This window comes from Lithobates pipiens, unplaced genomic scaffold (assembly GCF_037356315.1).
Source record: "Lithobates pipiens isolate NorthernLeopardFrog02 unplaced genomic scaffold, aLitPip1_a1.2 Scaffold_8, whole genome shotgun sequence".
Classification (NCBI taxonomy): domain Eukaryota; kingdom Metazoa; phylum Chordata; class Amphibia; order Anura; family Ranidae; genus Lithobates; species Lithobates pipiens.
In genome coordinates, this window is record NW_027507903.1 from 648,104,811 (window position 1) to 648,125,665 (window position 20,855).

Genomic DNA, 20,855 nt, shown 5'->3' on the forward strand with positions numbered 1-20,855 from the left:
CTACTTTGATGTATACAATAAAACACACATTTTGATTTACGCTGACTCAGAAATAATTAAGGAAATTCGTTTTTTTTTTCTGACGGACTGGAGTCTGGTCAAAAAAATCAGTTAGTCTGTATGCTAGTCCGACAGACAAACAACAATGCATGGGCTGCTATTAGCTACGAACTTCCTTATTCTAGTCCGGTCGTATGTTATCATGTGCGAATCAGTCGGACTTTGGTGCGATCGTGAGTAGGCAAGTCCGTTTCATCGGAACTCCGTCGCAACTCCTTTTAAAAGTCCTCCGGGGTTCAGTCCGTCGAAAGTACGGTCGTGTGTGCGCGTTAGTTCTTGTTTGACTGTTTTAATTCTTGCTTGAAGGTATCTGTGCATATGTCTGCATTTACTCCTGTTATTGCTGATTAAAACTGTCCTGCCACTTGACAATTTTTGCACAGATGTATCATCTGAGGGAAAACTCTAAATCTAAATTTTTTTCTGTTCTACTGAAAACTATTCTGCCGCTTGACATTTTTTACACAGCTGCATTTAAAGGGACCAACTTTTTAATTCTTGGTCAATTGCATGTGAGGGCTGACTTTTTAATGCTTGTTTCAAGACATCTGGGCCTTGTATCTCTGTATTTACTTGTGTTCTTGCTGATTAAAAATGTCTTACCACTGGCCAATTTTTACACAGCTGCATCAACTGAAGCCAAACTGTTCATTCTTGTTTGAAAAACCTGACCGGTGCCTTGTGTCTCTGCATTTCTTCTTTTCTCTTGCATTAAAACATGTCCTGCCACTGACCGTTTTTTTTCACAGCTGCATCTGAGGGCTAATTTTTTTTATTATTTTTTAAAAATTGCTCTTTATATTTACTCATATTCGTGTTAATTAAAACTGTCCTGCTACTGAGCACTTTTTTCAATGCTGTATCATTTTAAGGCTTCATCTTATTTGAATTATATATGCGTGTGCCTTTACTCCTGTTCTTGCTGATTAACCAGTTCCCGCCTGGCCAATAGCAGATTGACAGCCATGTGGATGCTTCCCGACGTGAGTGTCATATGATGTCATGTCAGGATTCACCGATCGTGCAGCCACAGGGCTCATGCAATGGCGTGATCCATCACCGGCCATGTCCACGGGACACAGCCGATGACTGATCAGAGTACCAGCTCTCTGACAGTACCATGTGACCACCTTGATGAATCACAGCAGGTCACATGACAGTTGTACACAATAGATGGATTTCTTTCAAGACATCCAATGTGTACAAATCTGTTGCTGGCTGTGATTGGTCAATTTGATCACATGGTACAGACAGGGCTAATCACAGCCCATCTGTACCATGTGATTAGCTTTGACCAATCACAGCTAATCACAACAAAACAGTGTGAATATCAGTAAAGCAGCAGACAGTGTCAGTAGAGCAGAGATTGGTGTCAGTAGTTTTTATTTATTTATTTTTTATAATTTTTTTTTTAGGAGCCCGGTGAAATATGAAGGCTGATATGTCTGTCTGAATTGTGAAAGAAAGGGACTGTGGGAGAGGAGGGCAGCACTGTGGGGGAAAGCTGGTAGTGCTGTGGGGGAAAGAGGGCCTGGGCAGATGTGCTTGAACCATTACCCCCTGCGATGTAAACTGAGAAGCTGGCAACGCTGCAGGGGGAGGCAGAAGAGGATTGGTGTCTGCAATAAGACAGTACAGCCGGCCCTCTTGCTCAGCAGGTGCCTGGGCCCCCCTTTTTAACTGATGGGGCCCCGAGCCCAGTACAGGAGGGCTGGTTGTCTTATCAGCAGCCCTGTATATATGGCCGCATCACATTGTTCTCCCTGTGTAAGCACTTCTCTTAAGGCAGAGCCAGTAAGAGGGAGATCTTTCCCATCTCCCCACCTGCACACAAAGCAACAATGTGCACAAGATAATTAGGGTGTACCCAGGCACACCCTGCTCACCCTGTGTGCATGCCCATGTCTATAGCCCTGAAGGAAAATCTCTTTCCCTCTCATTGCTCATGTGTATAGAGGGGAGCAGCTCTGCAGCCGAGGTAACCTGCCATTCTTTGTATTACAGGTTCTCTTTTCAACAAGATTCAGAGGAATTTGGGAGCTGTGGGGAAACTCCTAGACGAGGTCTGGAAGATGAATAGTGAGTTTCTCATTTTGCACCCACCCTAAAAAAATCTGCGGAGCTATTTGTTGCTTAAAACTGCATATATATTCGTTCCCTGTAAATGAAAGCAAAAAAAAAAAAAAAAAAGTTTTTTTTAAGCCATTTTCTTACCAGGTTGAATGTTATTTATTCATACAGAATAGAGTAAAATCGGGAAAACACCATAATATGAGTGTGAGATGGAGCTTACCATCATAGGTAATTATTTCCTATGATCATCAGTTCCATTTAGTGGAAATAAGGTGGCATTTTCTTGATTCAGTCTATGAGGAACATTTGACCTGGAGAGGAAATAGCCTAATGGCATTCAATATTGTCCCAATTTCCACAGAACAAATGTGCATGAGGTTTCTATGCTGTTTTTTTTTTTTAAATAAATACAGCCCTAATGCCGCGTACACACGCTCGAAATTTCCGAGAACAAATGTTCGATGTGAGCTTGTTATCGGAAATTCCAACCGTGTGTATGCTCCATCAGACATTTGCTGTCGGAATTTCCGACAACAAATCTTTGAGAGCTGGATCTCAAATTTTCTGACAACAAAATCCGTTCTTGTAAATTCTGAGCGTGTGTAGACACTTTTGACGCACAAAATTCCACACCTGCTCAGAATCGCACTGGCTATTAAACTTCATTTTCCTCGGCTCGTTGTACGTGTTGTATGTCGCCGCGTTCTTGGTGATCGGAATTTCCGACAACAGTTGTGTGACCGCGTGTATGCAAGACAAGTTTGAAATAAATCCAGGATTTTGTTGTCGGAAAATCCTATTGTGTGTACGTGGCATAAGCGTGCACCCCAGTAGGACATTCAACCATCAATGAACGGGATCTTGTCTCCATTAACACATAACATAGTGAGGTGTCAGAGGATAAATACACTCATATATGTGCATATATATATAGTATATACATATATACACTCTGTCACTTTTGTGTGATACTGTACATATATATAGTACATACACTATACTACCAAAAGTATTGGGACACCTGCCTTTACACGCACATGAACTTTAATGGCATCCCAGTCTTCGTCTGTAGGGTTCAATATTGGGTTGGCCCACCCAAAAGTCCGATGGAGCCTACACATGGTCTGAATTTCTGATTAACAAGCTCCGATCACACATTTTCCCTCGGAAAGTCCGACCGTGTGTACGGAGCATAAGTCCGTAGGGTTCAATATTGAGTTGGCCCCGCCCTTTACATCTATAACAACAGCTTTAACTCAGCCTGGGAAGGCCGTCCACAAGGTTTAGGACTGTGTCTATGGGAATGTTTGACCTTTCTTCCAGAAGCGCATTTGTGAGGTCAGGCACTGATGTTAAACGAGAAGGCCTGGCTTGCAGTCTGCACTCTAATTCATCCCAAAGGTGTCCTATTGGGTTGAGGTCAGGACTCAGGGATGAATTAGAGCGGAGACTGCGAGCCAGATCTTCTCTCCAACATCATTGCCTGACCTCACAAATGTGCTTCTGGAACAATGGTCATACCTTCCCATAGGCACCTTCCTAAACCTCAGAACTCTGTGCAGGCAAGTCAAGTTCCTCCACCCCAAACTCGCTCCTCCATGTCTTTATGGGCCTTGCTTTGTGCACTGGTGCGCAGTCATGTTGGAACAGGAAGGGATCATCCCCAAACTGTTCTCACAAAGTTGGGAACATGAAATTGTCCGAAATGTCCTGGTATGCTGACGCCTTAAGAGTTCCCTTCACTGGAACTAAAGGGCCAAACCCAACCCTTGAAAAACAACCCCACACCATAATCCCCCCTCCACCAAATGATTTGGACCAGTGCACAAAGCAAGGTCCATAAATACACGGATGAGCGAGTTTGGGGTGGAAGAACTTGACTGACCTGCACAGAGTCCTGACCTCAACCCGATAGAACACCTTTGGGGTGAATTAGAGCGGAGACTGCAAGCCAGGCCTTCTCATCCAACATTCCCGTAGACACACTACTAAATGTCAAACATTCCCATAGACACATCTCCTAAACCTTGTGGACGGCCTTCCCAGAAGAGTTGAAGCTGTTATAGCTGCAAAGGGTGGGCCAACTCAGTATTGAACCCTACGAAATTATGATCCGTACAAACGGTCGGACTTTCTGACGGAAAATGTGTGATCGGAGCTCACTGTCGGAAATTCAGATGTGTGTGGGCTCCATCTGACTTTTTCCATCGGAATTTCCGAAACACAAAGTTTGAGAGCTGGATCTAAAATTTTCCGACAACAAAATCCGATCGCGTAAATTCATGTAGACAAGTTCCGACGCACAAAGGGCCACGCATGTTCAGAATAAATTACGAGACGGAAGCTATTGGCTACTGGCTATTGAACTTCCTCTTTATAGTCCTGTTGTGCGTGTTGTATGTCATTGCGTTCTTCACGATCGGAATTTCCAACAACTTTGTGTGACCATGTGTATGCAAGACAAGTTTGAGCCAAAATCCGTCGGAAAAAATCCCATGGATTTTGTTGTCGGAATGTCCGATTGTCTGTACGGGGCATAAGACTGGGGTGCCATTAAAGTTAATGTGCGTCTAAAGGCAGGTGTCCCAATACTTTTGGTAATATAGTGTGAATCCAGCCTTATACTGGTCACCGGAAGTTCAACATGGCTCCTCCTGGCAAAGAACTCTCTGAGGGTCTGAAAAAAAGAATTGTTGCTCTACATAAAGATGGCCTAGACCAGTGATGGCGAACCTTGTCACCCCAGATGTTTTGGAACTACATTTCCCATGATAATCAGACACTCTGCAGTGTAGTTGAGCATCATGGAAAATGTAGTTCCAAAACATCTGGGATGCCAAGGTTCACCATCACTGGCCTAGGCTATAAGAAGATTGTCAAGACCCTGAAACTGAACCGCAGCACGGTGGCCAAGACCATACAGCGGTATAACAGGACAGGTTCCACAAAAATGTAAGGGGTGTACTCACTTTTGTGAGATACTATATATATATATATATATATATATATATATATATATATATATATATATATATATATATATTATAAGAGAAACATTAAGACCCGGTTCACATATATGTGAATTGGAAGCCTTTTGAACTGCATCTGATTCGCGTGACATGTGAACCTGCAGCCTTTTCAATGGAGCCGGTTCACATATGTGCGGGCCGACTGCAGCACATTTTTAAAAAGAGTCCATTACAATTTTGAGCATGGTTCAGGTGCGATTTCCATTGTCATGCGCTGACAATTCGCACCTGAACTGATGAACAAAGTCACACCGGAGGGGGCTAAAATCCCGCTGTCAAAACTGGACCAAACATATGTGAACCCGGTCTAAATGAAAGGAAAAAGACTTAAATAAAAAACAAAAAAAAAGCTGAAAAAGGCATTAAGGCCAGCCAATCAGCGCACTTCACGATAATAAAGATAAAGAGTCCAAAGAAGGACAGGTAGATTTATGGAAGTGTGAACATGAGAAGAACACAGTGGTATGTAGCCCACCACACTGCCGTCTACATAATAGCACTTTGATTTAGGCCTCATGCACACGGGATGTAAAGCGGCTGTTTTTGGCTTCAGGCGCTTATTTCAGCAGCCAGTAAACTCCCCAGCATGTTATCCCATGTGTCCATGCCCACATAGGCTGTTATTAGGATATTTTGTCAGGGCGTTTTCTGGCTGGAAAAACCAGAGCTAGTGGGTTTGAAAAATGCAAAAAAAAAATGGCAAAACTTGCATTTTTAAAGCCACATTCTACAGCTAAAGACGTTTTTATCATTTCCAGTGTGTATGGGGCCTAAATGAGTACAGGTATGTAACCACTACAATACAGGGCACTTTCGCCCCCCTTCCTTCCCAGCCCAATTTTCAGCTTTCATCGCTCTAGCGCTTTCAGTGACAATTGCGCGGTCGTGCTACACTGTACCCAAATGAAATTTTTAGCATTTTGTTCGCACAAATAGAGCTTTATTTCGGTGGTATTTATTCACAACTCCGTTTTTTTTTTTTTTTGCAATATAAGCGGAAAAAAGCTGAAATTTGGAAAAAAAACTATATTTTATTTTTTTCTATTTTAAAAGAAATCCAATAAAATCAAATTTTGTCATAAATTTAAGCCAAAATGTATTCTGCTACATGTTTTTGGTAAAAAAAATTCCGTTAAGTGTATAATAATTGGTTTGTGTGATCACGGACATATGTACGCAAATGATCATGTACATATGTGTGCAGGTGATCACGTACATATGTGTGCAGATAATCATTGGGACATGTGATTTTAGTGGGACATATGTGGGGGACATGTCTTTATTATTAGGGACATGTGTTTTTATTATTTGGGGACATGTATGTTTTGGGGACATATGTGGGGACTGTGTTTATACTGTGTGGTGTGTTTATACTGTGTGGTGTGTTGTGTGTTTACACTAGACTGGTGATCAGTTAGTAAAAAGCTGTAAAAAACAGCTCATACCCACTGAGCATCAGCCGGCTGCAGCGATCTGCTCTCCTCAGCGATGACTTCTGTGTGAGGAGAGGAGGAGCCGATTGCCTAGCAACCAGCTGTTTGTTTACATCACATGACGGCCGTGATTGGACACGGCCGTCATGTGATCAGGAGGGCCAATCACATAGCCCTCCTGCCGATCTGAAATGCGCCGTGTCCGGGTGACACAAGCACATCGGGATCGCGCCGCTGCGCGGGCACGCGCGCGCGAGATCCCGCTCCTTCTGAAGGACGTTCCTGAACGTCCTATCAGAAGTAGACGGCTCCCATCCGGCCGTATATGTGCATTGGCCGGGTGGGAAGCGGTTATACATTATAGAAGAGTAAAGCACTGTATACTAGACATGTGCACACTGAAATATTTTGTTTCGGGATTTGATTTTCGTCTGAAAAATACATTTATTTAGTTACTCCCGAAATTCGTTTTTATTTATTTTGTTTAGTTAAAAAATGAATTTTTCCGAAAATCCGAAATCATTAAGGTTGAATCTTTCATTGAAGGCTTGTGTCTGTCGAATGTTCTAAGAAGATTTGACGGAGCAGCTAAACTGAACAACGCCGCAATCGTACATTTCCGGTCAAATGTTCCGCCTACAAGCTATAGTAGAATTCTAATGTTGTATGACACTAGTAATAATTATATTTATTAATTATTATTACTAGTCAACCAACATTAGAATTCTTTTATAGCCTATGGGCGGAGCATTTGACCATAAATGTCCGCTGGCGGCAACTGCTTAGTCGAATCTTCATGTCAAATCTTTTCTCTGTATGTAGAATAATCTTGGACTAATAGAGTTAGGTTAGGCACATTCAACCTTTTTTGCTATTGTCTCTATAATGTTGAACCTTTTCTCTCTATGTCGAATCTTTTCTCTCTATGTCGAATCTTTTCTCTCTATGTCAAGTCTTTTCTCTCTATGTCGAATATTTTCTCTCTATGTCGAATATTTTCTCTCTATGTCGAATCTTTCCTATGTCGAATCTTTTCTCTCTATGTCGAATCTTTTCTCTCTATGCCGAATATTTTCTCTCTATGTCGAATCTTTTCTCTCTATGTCAAGTCTTTTCTCTCTATGTCTAATCTTTTCTCTCTATGTCAAGTCTTTTCTCTCTATGTCGAATCTTTTCTCTCTATGTCGAATCTTTTCTCTCTATGCCGAATATTTTCTCTCTATGTCGAATCTTTTCTCTCTATGCCGAATATTTTCTCTCTATGTCGAATCTTTTCTCTCTATGTCGAATCTTTCCTATGTCGAATCTTTTCTCTATGCCGAATCTTTTCTCTCTATGTCGAATCTTTTCTCTCTATGTCGAATCTTTTCTCTCTATGTCAAATCTTTTCTCTCTATGTCGAATCTTTCCTATGTCGAATCTTTTCTCTCTATGTCGAATCTTTTCTCTCTATGTCGAATCTTTTCTCTCTATGCCGAATATCTTCTCTCTATGTCGAATCTTTTCTCTCTATGTAGAATAATCTTGGACTAATAGAGCTAAGGTTAGGCACATTTTAGTCCACAGGTTTGATGGACACAGATCGCTATTGTCAGCGTCATGTCGAATCTCCTATCTATATCAAACTGCTGTCACAACGAAAACGAAAATAAAGCATTTGTTTATATTGGATCTTTCGGTTTTTGGATTCTGCACATTTGTTAAAACGATAACAAAATTACCCGAAATTCAGACAAATGGAATGTCTGTAATTTTGTGTCTGAACCCATAATGCATTGTATAATCCTTGTTCCTGGTCAGATATGGTGCTATACTATGCGACCCAGTGCCATATAGTGATTTAAAGTGCTTTACTATGCTATATTACGCTATACAACAGTATGTAGTAGACATGTGCATTCGTTTTCGTCCAATGTCTTTTTGTATAATGTGAAAGATGATGTTGCGCCGAGTAATTGCGCACACTCGTGGAATGGTGCCAAACTTTGGTACTTTAAAATCTCCATAGGTGATGCTTTCATTTTTTTTACAGGTTACATGTTTTGATTTACAGAGGAGGTCTAGTGCTAGAATTATCGCTCTCGCTCTAACGCACACGGCGATATATATGTGGGCGGGACTTAAATGCACGTTCGCTTCTGTGTGTGAGCACACGGGGATGAGGTGCTTTAAATTTTTATTGTTTATTTTACTGTAATCTTTTTAATTTTTACACTTTCTCTTTAATTTTGTATTTTATTTCTATTACAAGGAATGTAAACATTCCTTACAATAGGAATGGTGTGAGACAGGTCTTCTTTATGGAGAAATGTGGGGTCTATAAGACCCCACATCTCTCCTCCAGACTGGAAAGCATTAAAACCTGAAAAAAAATAATTTCAGTTCTGATGGTTTCCGGGCCTTTCGACGGTTAAAGAGATGACTGGTGACCATCTCTATGCTCTTCATCTGGCGGTGGCAGATTCTTTCTACGGGTCCACGATGGCACGGGAGAGTCTGGAGAACCACCGGAGGGTGGCGGAAAGGGGAGGGGTGTCCCCTCCCACCACCTGGAAGAACGCTCAAGTAGCTGAACTGCCGCTATCTTCATTCTTACGGTGCACAGAATCACCAGCTGAAAAAGAAGATATCTGAATGATGCCTGCAACTGCAGGCATCATTCAGATATCACCACTGAAAGTAAAAGATGTCATATGACATCCTTGGGCTGGAAGTGGTTAACCATTTCCCACCGGCAGTACGTCACATGACATCATGGACTTTGAGTGGGGATATAAATAGTTGCAACAACCGCCATTTGATTCCCTAGGGTCTTTGCTTAAAAAACATATATAATGTTTGGGGGTTCTGAGTCATTTTCTAAAAAAATTATGATTTTTTACATGTAGGAGCAAAGTGCGAGAATTGTCCCGGATAGGAAGTAGTTAAGGAAACCCTTTCCTGTTCCATCATGACGGTGCCTCTGTGTACAAAGCCAGCATCAAATAGGCATGGTGTGACCATTTTGATACGGAGGAACTTGCGTGTCCTGCACAAAGCCCTGAATTCCACCCTGCTGAGCACCTTTGAATACTGATTGTGATCCAGGTCTTCTCATGCAACATCAGTACCTGATAGAGTTGCCATCTCACCCCTTTAAACCCGAACACATATGAATTACACGGGTTCTGAGGCTAATTTCATGCAGGTAAGGCACCAAGTGAGTTTAATTATCACCTTAATCAGCCACAGAACCCGTGTAATTAATATGTTTTCGGTTTTAAAGTGGTTGTAAACCCTTACAAACCACTTTGACCTACAGGTAAGCCTAGATTAAGGCTTACCTGTAGGTCCAAGAAATATCTCTCAAACCTATACGGTTTAGGAGATATTTGCCCGAAGACGGGCACCGCTATCTACAGCGCATACGCCGTAGACAGCGGCATGCAGGCGCACTGAGCGGGGCATCGTCGAAGGCGAAGATGCCGCGCAATGCCGCGCGTCTCATCTCCCGTGCGCATGCGCGGGAGTGACGTCATCGCTGCTTCGGTGAATCACAGTGCCGGAGCAGCGAGACCCACGGAGACCCACCAAGAAGATGGACGCTCGGAACTACAGGGGACAGCGGTGACTTCGCTGGCTCCTGTGTCAGGTAAGTGACTCATAATGGACTACTATGCGATGCATAGTAGTCCATTATGCTATGCCTTTGCAGGGAATGAAAGAGGAAGTAAACTCATCAGGGTTTACTTCCTCTTTAAAGGGATGAGGTGACAACCCTAATACCCGACCTTACAAATGGACACAAATCACCACAGACACCTTCAAATCTTGTTTTAAGCCTAATCAAAATTATTGAGGCCACCTCCATATGGCCATGGCGAAAAGGGATTTACAACAAGTGCATATAGGTGTAATGGTCGGGTGTCCAAAAACTTTCCACCACATAGCATATATGTGGCACAGTCATGTTAATAATTAACATTTGATTGCATTGCGTTTTCCTTTAATAAAAAGTTTATAGAATGGGAAAAGTCCCCGATAGTCTGAGATTATTTTTGCCTTCCCCCTCTCTTTCTTTTTCTCAGGCTCTGCTCAACCATTGTGTGATAAGTCCTGGAAGCATTATGGTCTCAGCTGTTACTACAAGTCCACAAAAGCGGAACCACTGAATTTTGCCAAGGAAGACTGTGAGAAAAACAAGGCTCATTTGGTGATCATTAATGGGGAGGATGAGATGGTAAGAGTGGTGAGCACCACAATGGAGAAATAAAGAGGCTCGAGTATGACCTTCCCATGTGGCCTCCTCTTAGAAGCAACACAATTTCCTCTAATGGATTAACCAATTAATATGAAGCAAAATACATCACAGATAACAATGGTTTGCTTGATGCAGATATTTAGAATTTTGTAGGAGGATAAATCCAAGAGACGGGGGGTCTTCAATACTTATTGATGCAGAGTAGTAAAGGGAAGGATCACAATCATTTGAAAAGCTTCCCGGCTCACATGCAACCTGGGCTACCCTCCAATGGGCCCCCGGGAATGTCACCCAGAGCTTAAACCTGAAGACGAAGCACCAGGCCAAATTTGTGAAGGAGCCCAAAAAAGCTTTAATGACCCAGACAACCAACAAGTTTCGGGGGAAAAAACACTCTCCCCCTTTATCAGGGCTGCAATTCAAGTACTAATATAAAAGTATGAATATTGAAAGTTAAAAAAAATGGATCTTATGCATATATGTACCAAATTACACAAATTAATTTGGTATTTACTGTACATGCAAAACATTTTTTGGTCTTCTTCATAACGTATTGGTTTTAGGCTCTATGTATGGATATTGATTCCACCATTTTTTGATTTACAATTTTCATATTGCTGTGTACTTGTATGTGTCTTGTAGCCCAGATGAAGGTGGGTGAAGGAGGTGTTTCCTCAAAACATGTTAGTTGTCTTGTTTTGGACTCCTTTATGAATTTGGTCTGGCATGCTTTCTTTTGCTGCTCCCTTATTTGGAATATTTTGGCAGCTCAAAATTTTACGTCATTTTATCTCCTGCGGGCATTTGGTGACTTCCGTTGTATTCCTTTGCATGTCCTTTCATATTCCCCTTGCCCTTTCTCAGAGCCTATCAGAAAGAAGCTGTACCTGATGATGAAACTTATATAAGGAGCAAAATATGACCTCATTGTGTTGAGATCAGAAGATTAAAAACAAAATGTCAGCTAATGATGGGACGGGGGTCTTATGCATTTCTATACAATATTGAACAGGAACACATTTCTTTGATTGGGTAAATGAAAATTACAATGGCACAAAACATGTCCAGAGTCCTAAATGTCTCCGTATTATCACATTGTCAGTTGTGTAGGAAATTTCACATCCATGAAACGTTATCCAATTTGTATAATAATAGTGTGTGACCGTGGGGGGACATTAGAGTGTAAGCTCCTTTCCTGCGGTATATGTTAGAGCTATGTAAATGTATAATAATAACAGTGTGTAACTGGGGGGGGGGGGGGGGGGCAAGAAACAATTACACATTTATCCCATGCATGCAGCCTTTTTTAAATCTGATCTTATAAAATGTAGGGGGCGTGAAAGGACAGAAAGAAAAGCCACACACCCAGAGACTGACAGGCAGCAGCTAAGGGGAGCTGACATTCCTCCGTGCTTTTGTCCAGGCCCCTGGGTGCCACCTGTTCTTCTCAAGACCCTGAATCTTCCCAACTTCACCCAGAATGTTGTGAATAGGGATGAGCCGAACACCCCCCGGTTCGGTTCGCACCAGAACTTTCGAACGGACCGAAAATTTGTGCGAACTTTAGAACCCCATTGAAGTCTATGGGACTCGAACGTTCAAAATAAAAAGTGTTAATTTTAATGGCTAATATGCAAGATATTGTCCTAAAAAGGGGTTGGGGACCTGGCTCCTGCCCCAGGGGACATGGGTCAATGCCTAAAATGTTTTAAAAAACTGATGTTTTTTCGGGAACACTGATTTTAATGACAATTAAAGTGAAAAAAGTGAAATATTCCTTTAAATATCATGCCTGGGGGGTGTCTATAGTATGCCTGTGAAGTGGCACGTGTTTCCCGTATTTAGAACAGTCCCTGCACAAAATGACATTTAACAGAAAAAAAGTCATTTAAAACTGCTTACGGTTTTAATGTAATATCTGGTTCCGGCAATATGGATGAAAATCATTGAGAAAATGGTATTCCTAGCCCCCCTGCCCATTACCAGCCACGTTGGGTCTTGTGTGGATATAAAGGGGAACCCCGTACCCATATTAAAAAAAGGAAAGGCGTAGGGCCCCCAGACCCTATGTACTCAGAACAGGAGTATATAGGCGGTGCAAACAAGACAGGCACTGTGTAGGTTTGTTGTGTTAAGTAGAATCTGTTTGTAATCTTGAACTGGTACATTTTTAAAGTGTAGCTCCAGTCAAAAAATCTTTTTTTAAGCTTTTTGGAAAACATAGGGAAGGGTTATCACCCCTGTATAATTTGTTTTGCTGTCCGTCTTTTTTCATCTCACTTCCTGTTGTCTCCTTCCGTTTGCAAGTAGTAGACGTTTGTAAGTTGGATGTTTGAAAGTAGGGGCCTGCCCTATATGCTCTGCAGAAATTTGCGCCTAAGGTGTTGGTGTTGCCACAACATTTTAAGCCCTCAAAATGACTCTTGGTGGGTGCTGGAATGCCCTGCTGTGAACAATTATATTAAGAATTGTAATTACATGCCATTGTTGAACGGTGGTAGAAAAATAGGGCCTTTGGTGGTGGTGGTGATGGTAGTGGTGCTGGTGCCACAACAGTTACTCTCGGTAGGCGCAGGAACGGGCCCTGCTGTGAAATATTATATCAAGAATTGTAATTACAGGCCCCTGTTAAACAGGGACTGAAAAATTGGGCCTTAGGCACTGCTTGCTGGTGCCACAACACTGCAACCTCTCCCAGATACTCTAGTTGGAGTGCAGGAATGAGCACTGCTGCAAAGCATTGCATCAAAAATTGTAAATACACGCCACTGTTAAACAGGGGCTGAAAAATTGTGCCTTAGGCACTGGTGCTGGTGCCACGACACTGCAACCTCTCCCATATACTCTATTTGTAGTGCAGGAATGAGCCCTGTTGCAAAGCATTGCATCAAAAATTGTAATTACACGCCCCTGTTAAACAGGGGCTGAAAAATTGGGCTGGTGTCATCACCGAGAACCAAAAATGTTCTTACAAGATAGCAGCGGAGGAGGAAGAGGATAGACAGTCAACATAACAGGACAGTCACTCAGCATCAGCATAGGCAGTCTTGAAGGGATGTGATAATTCAAAAAAAATTATTCGGTTACATCAGCTTCAGGTGCTTGGTAGCTGGTGGTGATCCAAGACTGATTCATCTTTATGAAGGTCAGTCGATCAACCGAGTCGGTGGACAGGTGCACCCTGTGATCAGTTACAAAGCCACCAGCAGCAGTGAAGGTGCGTTCAAGAACGCTGGATGCAGGACAGGTCAGTAGTTCAATTGCATACGTGCAATCTCTGGCCAGTGATTCATCCTCAAGACCCAGTAAGCCAGAGGATTTTCAGTGGGAAAGGTGTCCAAGTCTGACCTTGCCCCTAGGTATTCCTGCACCATGTAAATCAGACACTGGCGATGGTTGCTGGAACCGATCATACCTTGGGGCGGCAGACTAAAAAATTGTCTGAACGCATCGGGCAGACGGCCACCTTCTCCACCGCTCCTTCTGACCGATGCCACAGCAACACGTTGTCCAGGACCAGGAGTTTGTAACCTCCCAGTCTCTGGGAACGCATTGCACAGACATTTCTGCAAGGCCTCCCGGAGATGTCTCATCCTCTCATCCTCTGCGATGGCAAGATAAGGTCCACAACCTTACCCTTGTACCATGGATCAAGGAGAGTGGCCAGCCAGTAATGGTCCCTCTCCTTGATCCGAAGAATACGAGAATACTTCCGCAGGCTTTGCAGGATCAGGGCGGCCATGCAGTGTAGGTTAGCTGAGGCATTCAGTCCGGAGTCCTCTGGGTCACTAAGGACAACATGATCCGCAGCTACCTCCTTCCAGCCACGTACAAGTCCACGGGTTTCTTGGGACTGTAAATCATCCCCACAAGACTGCTGCTGCTGATGCTGAGTGCCAGGCTCCACCTCCATGCTGACACAATCATCCTCCTTCTCCTCCTTGTCCTCTTCCTGTGTGATGGGTGGGACAGCAGGAACACTGTCTGGATAAAGGGGGCCTTGAGAGGCAAGGAAGTCCTCCTCTTCCTGCCTCTGTTCTGCCTCAAGTTCCCTGTCCATTATTCCATGCAGCATATGCTCCAACAGGTGGACAAGATATAGTGTCACTGATGCATGCACTGTCACTGCTCACCATCCTTGTGGCCTCTTCAAATGGTGACAGGACAGTGCATGCATCCCTGATCATGCCCCACTGGCGTGGTGAGAAAAAAATGAGCTCCCCTGACCCTGTCCTGTAGTCACACAGGTACTCATTGATGGCCTTGTGCTGCATGTGCAGCCTCTGCAGCATGGCCAATGTTGAGTTCCACCTGGTGGGCATAGCACATATAAGGCGGTTCTTGGGCAGGTTCCACTCCTTTTGGAGCTCAGCCAGCCGAGCACAGGCATTACATGATTGGCAGAAATGCATACAGACTTTCCTAGCCTGCTTCAGGACATCCTGTAAGCCTGGGTAGCTGCCCAAGAACCGCTGCACCACCAGGTTAAGGACGTGAGCCACACAGGGCACATGGATCAGTTGTCCCTGTCAGAGGGCGGAGAGGAGGTTGGTGCCATTGTCACAAACCACCAATCCTGGCTTAAGCTGGCATGGCGTCAACCACCTCTTGGCCTGCCCCTGCAGAGCTGACAAAATCTCTGCCCCAATGTGGCTCCTGTCCCCCAAAAAAACCAGCACAAGCACGGCATAGCATTGTTTTGCCTGCGTGCTTGCATAGCCCCTTGAATACCTATGGAGCACAACTGGTTCTGAGGACAGAGCACTGGAAGAGGCCATGGAGGAAGAAGAAGAGGAGGGGATGGAGGAGAGAGGTGTGTCACAACCAGTAGTAGCATTTTGGAGGCGTGGTGGCGGAACAACCTCCAACACTACTGCACCTTGTCCTGCATCCTTCCCAGCTGCCAGAAGAGTGCCAGAAGAGTGACCCAATGGGCCATGAAAAACAGGTAATGTCCCCGACCATGAGTCGGTGGTAATATGCACCTTACCGATGAACACCCTGTCCAGCGAGGCAAGGACATTTCCTTCCACATGCCGGTAGAGAGCCAGAATCGCCTTCCATGAGAAAAAGTGGCGTTTGGGGACCTGCCACTGAGAAACCACACATTGTACAAACTCACGGAAGGGGGCCGAGTCTACCAACTGAAAAGGCAGCAGTTGAATTGCTAGCAATTTAGCCATGCTAGCATTCAACCGCTGGGCATGTGGATGGCTGGGAGTGAACTTCTTTCTACGGTCCAGCAGCTGGGGCAGGGATATTTGCCTGCAACAATCAGACGTGGGTGTACTGCTAGCAGAGTGCCCGCAAGCACTTGGCTGTGACACACCTAATTCTACACCTTCATTGCTCTCAGTACAGGTTTCAGAAAGGACTGAAGGTCTAGGGGGGTTGGAGATCCCAGCTGATGAGGAGCAAGGAGAGGTCCGCTTTGTTCTTTGGTGTGGGTCCTTGAGGTAAGCTTGCCAACGAGCTGCATGGCAGGTCAACATATGTCTGGTCAAGCATGTGGTGCCCAAACGGCTGATGTTTTGGCCAAGCGAGATACGCTTGAGACATATGTTGCAAATAGCAGCGGTGCGATCTGATGCATTCATTTTAAAAAATGCCCACACCAAAGAGCTTTTAGAATAATGCGCAGAGGCAATGCCCTGCACAGGCGGAGCTCTGCAGTGTGATTGAGTCATTGTGCTGCCCCTAAGCTGGCCCCCGGAGGGAATCCTGCCTCGTTGGAGATGTGCTTCCTCTCTCCTACCAGGTACCCACGTGGAGTCAATGCCCTCATCATCCCCTACCTCTTCATCACTAGAGCAAACCTGGCAGTATGCTGCAGCTTGTGGAACATGACTGCTAGATTGCTGTCCTTCTTGAGCATCCCCTCTCTCTGCGCTCACGCTACTGCCTTCCTCTAGCTGAGTATCATCATCAGAGCCTACAAAACACTGGGCATCCTCCTGGAGCATGTACCCAACACTGTGTTCAAAGAGTTTGGGGGACTCCTCAGGAGGACGTGGTGGGTCTAGGGAAGGAGTCACTGATGATGACATTGAGACGAAGGAAGAGGATGCATTGACAGCTGCTTTGCTAGTACTCTGAGTCTGGGTGAGAGAGGATGAGGAGAATGAAGAGGGCTTGGTCATCCACTCTATCAAGTCTTCGGCATGATGTGGCTCAATACGTCCAGCTGTCGAAAATAAGGACAAGCGTGTCCCATGGCCACGTGCTGATGACGATGCACCACGTCCACGACCAGCACTGGTGTCTCTAGACACAGAGCCTGTTGCCCTCTTTTATTGGCTCGTGCCTGTCTGCCTCTCCTTGTTGGCCTTCCAGACATGGTAATGGCCTGAAGGGAGATGGGAAAACCAGCAATTGGGTAGTGTATATTGTGCTGGAGGCACAAAACACCCACTAACTCCTGCAGATGCCTTTGTTTTAGAACACCAGCAATAAAGGGTAGATACAGGTGTATATTGTGCTGTGCTGGAGGCACACAACACCCACTAACTCCTGCAGATGCCTTTATTATAGAACACCAGCAATTAAAGGGTAGATAACAGTGTATACTGTGCTGTGCTGGAGGCACACAACACCCACTAACTCCTGCAGATGCCTTTATTATAGAACACCAGCAATTAAAGGGTATTTACCGCTGTATATTGTGCTGTGCTGGAGGCACACAACACCCACTAACTCCTGAAGATAGCTGATGGCTCAATTAGAGAAGAGCAATATAGGTAGATACAGGTGTATACTGCGCTGAAGGCACACAGACAACACCCACAAACTCCTGCAGATGGCTGATGGCTCAATTAGAGAAGAGCAATATAGCAATATATGTAGATACAGGTGTATACTGCGCTGAAGGCACACAGACAACACCCACTAACTCCTGCAGACGCCGGAACACAACACAAGGCCGCCACGCTGGTGACCTTATTTAGTGGGGGGTGTGTACTACACAGCCTGAGCTATAATTGGCCACAGGCATCCTGCCTGTGGCCAATCATGGCTCTCCTCGCTGCCGGCGCTGTGATTGGCCAAGCATGCGGGGTTACAGTGCATGTTTGGCCAATCATGAGCCAGAAATGCACTGTGATGGCGCAGTGCATTGTGGGCTGTGAGCGCCACGCGAATTTGGCACGAACGGCCCACAGAGTTCTGGCTTCGCCGAATGGGTGAACAGCCTGTGTTCGAGTTGAACATGCATTTGACTCGGACACCAAGCTCATCCCTAGTTGTGAACCAACACCTCAACAGGAAGGACTTTTTTTTATAAGTGGAAACCTGACACTGTGCATCCTGCATGAAGTAACGGACTACCAGGCTAACTAGAAAAAGTGTCTCAAAATCAAAATCCTGATGTTTCTCAAAAGACCCGTGTGACCACTCCGCATAACTCAAGCGGGAAAGGAAAGGGACACCCAGAGCCCCACCCACCCGCTTATAGACTTCTATTTGAAGGGGCACTGAAGCAAGAAATGGTCCACACGTCACACTCCACTCTCGCACAACCAGGGTTCTCCGCAGACCGATGCTTCAACTAACTTAGAGTCAGCCATGGAACAAGAGCCAGGCCAAATCTGGAAACTTTAAAAGGATTTGCTCCCTCATAACAGGGCCTGGGTAATCCCTCAAGGCCAGATTCAACAACCCTCCTCTCCAGGGCCTTCCTAGGAAGAGACCAGTGGCATTGCTAGGCAGGTGCGGGCTTCACCCGGGTGACACCTGCCAGAGGGGTGACACCCGTGGGTAGCGCCACCGCTAAAAACACCCGCCGCACTGTCCCGCACTGCGGCTGTGTCCCTTAGTGCGGAGCGGAACAAAGCCGACTCCCCCTCTTCTCTGTTTACATCCACAGAGGAGGAGGAGCCAAGCTCGAGAGACACACACTGCTGTGTGTGTGTATGAATGTCTGCTGGTCTGAGGAAAGTAAGGGGGGGGTGTTGGTGGAGAATAATCTGCATTCTCAGACCGTCTCTCGATTCAAGTTAAGACATTTATTGTACATGCATGAGAAATGGTTACATGTACGTTCAGGCTTCAAAAATCCATTTCTGCCTGTCATAGGATTACATGCTCCTTTTTATCACCCTTAAACCTTCACCCTTCCTGCTTGCAATGTCCTTCATAGGGATGAGCTTCGTGATCGAGTCGAACATACGTTCAATTTGAACATCGGCTGTTCGCCCATTCGGCGAATGCGATCATTATGGGCCGTTCGCGCCAAATTTGTGTGGCGCTCAAGGCCCACAATGCACTGTGCCATTGCAGTGCATTGCTAGCTCATGAAGCGAGGAGAGCCATGATTGGCCACAGGCAGGATGCCTGTGGCCAATCATAGCTCAGGCTGTGTAGTACACGCCCCACACTATATAAGGCCGCTAGACATGTGCAAAAGGAAAAAATTTGTTTAGTTTCGTTTTGTTTTAATTAGTTAATTCATTAATTTCGTTTAGTTATATTCGTTAACTTCCTTAAATTTGTTTTCGGATTTCGTTTAGTTTTCTACCGAATTCGAAAAATCGGCCACATTCGAAAATATTTCAACCAAATTCGAATATATTTCTACCGGATTCGAAATGATTTCAACATGATTCGACATTATTTCAACCACATTCAAAAATATTTTGTGACCCGACTTTAGGGCCATGTATCTCGGGGTCAGTTGGTGCTAGAAACTCCAAATTTGGATATGTTTTAGTGCTAGAACTATTGTGTTTGCATACCAAATGTGGGGTTTCTAGCTATAAGTGACCCCGAGATATGTGGCCTCAAAATCGGGTCGCAAAATGTCATTCTCTGCTCTAATAACTAATAACATTTTGCGACCCGATTTTGGGGCCACATATCTCGGGGTCACTTATAGCTAGAAACCCCAAATTTGGTATGTAAACACAATTATACTAGCACTACAACATATCCAAATTTGAAGAAGTGTCTAGCACCAAGTAACCCCGAGATACATGGCCCTAAAGTCGGGTCACAAAATATTTTCGAATGCAGTTGAAATAATGTCGAATCATGTTGAAATCATTTCGAATGCAGTTGAAATAATGTCGAATCATTTTAAAGTCATTTCGAATGCAGTTGAAATAATGTCGAATCATGTTGAAATCATTTCGAATGCATTCGAAAATATTTTGTGACCCGACTTTAGGGCCATGTATCTCGGGGTCAATTGGTGCTAGAAACTCCAAATTTGGATATGTTGTAGTGCTAGTACTATTGTGTTTGCATACCAAATGTGGGGTAGCTATAAATGACCCCGAGATATGTGGCCCCAAAATCGGGTTACAAAATGTTATTAGTTATTAGAGCAGAAAATGACATTTTGCGACCCGATTTTGGGGCCACATATCTCGGGGTCACTTATAGCTAGAAACCCCAAATTTGGTATGCAAACACAATTATACTAGCACTACAACATATCTAATTTGAAGTGTCTAGCACCAAGTAACCCCGAGATACATGGCCCTAAATTCGGGTCACAAAATATTTTCGAATGCAGTTGAAATAATGTCGAATCATGTTGAAATCATTTCGAATGCAGTTGAAATAATGTCGAATCATGTCGAATTCATTTGAATTCATTTGTTTTATTTCTTTCGTATTCGTTGTAATTTGTTATTTTTTTTATTCGGACATTCGGATGCATCCGAATGTCCGAAAGATGCAAAATTCGGCCGAATTTCGATTCGTTACGAAACGAATTGCACAAGCCTAAAGGCCGCCAGTGCGCCAGTGCGGCAGCCTTGTGTAGTGTGTTGGCGTCTGTAGGAGTTAGTGGGTGTTCTGTGCACCTTCAACACAGTATACACTGTTCGTTATCGGTCGATTTTGCATTCTTGCTCTTCTGTGGTGCAGTATACACCATTATATCCACCTATATAGCTAGCTATCTTGCTATTTTTAAATAGAGCTTTCAGTCAGTTGTAGGAGATTGTGCGTGCTGTCTGCGTGCCCTGACCGCAGAATATACAGCTATATCCACCTATATAGCTAGCTATCTTGCTCTTT

The 20,855-nt window shown here is 44.3% G+C and overlaps 1 protein-coding gene across 1 annotated transcript in view; it reads left to right on the forward strand.

The window, feature by feature from the left end:
- Window positions 1–20,855, forward strand: part of LOC143962458 (uncharacterized) — a 189,382-nt gene that overhangs the window by 66,300 nt on the left and 102,227 nt on the right. Inside the window, exons 7-8 of the mRNA XM_077471729.1 lie at window positions 2,065–2,139; window positions 10,663–10,814. Of these exons, the coding sequence (XP_077327855.1) occupies window positions 2,065–2,139; window positions 10,663–10,814 (227 nt within the window). The remainder of the gene's footprint in view (window positions 1–2,064; window positions 2,140–10,662; window positions 10,815–20,855) is intronic.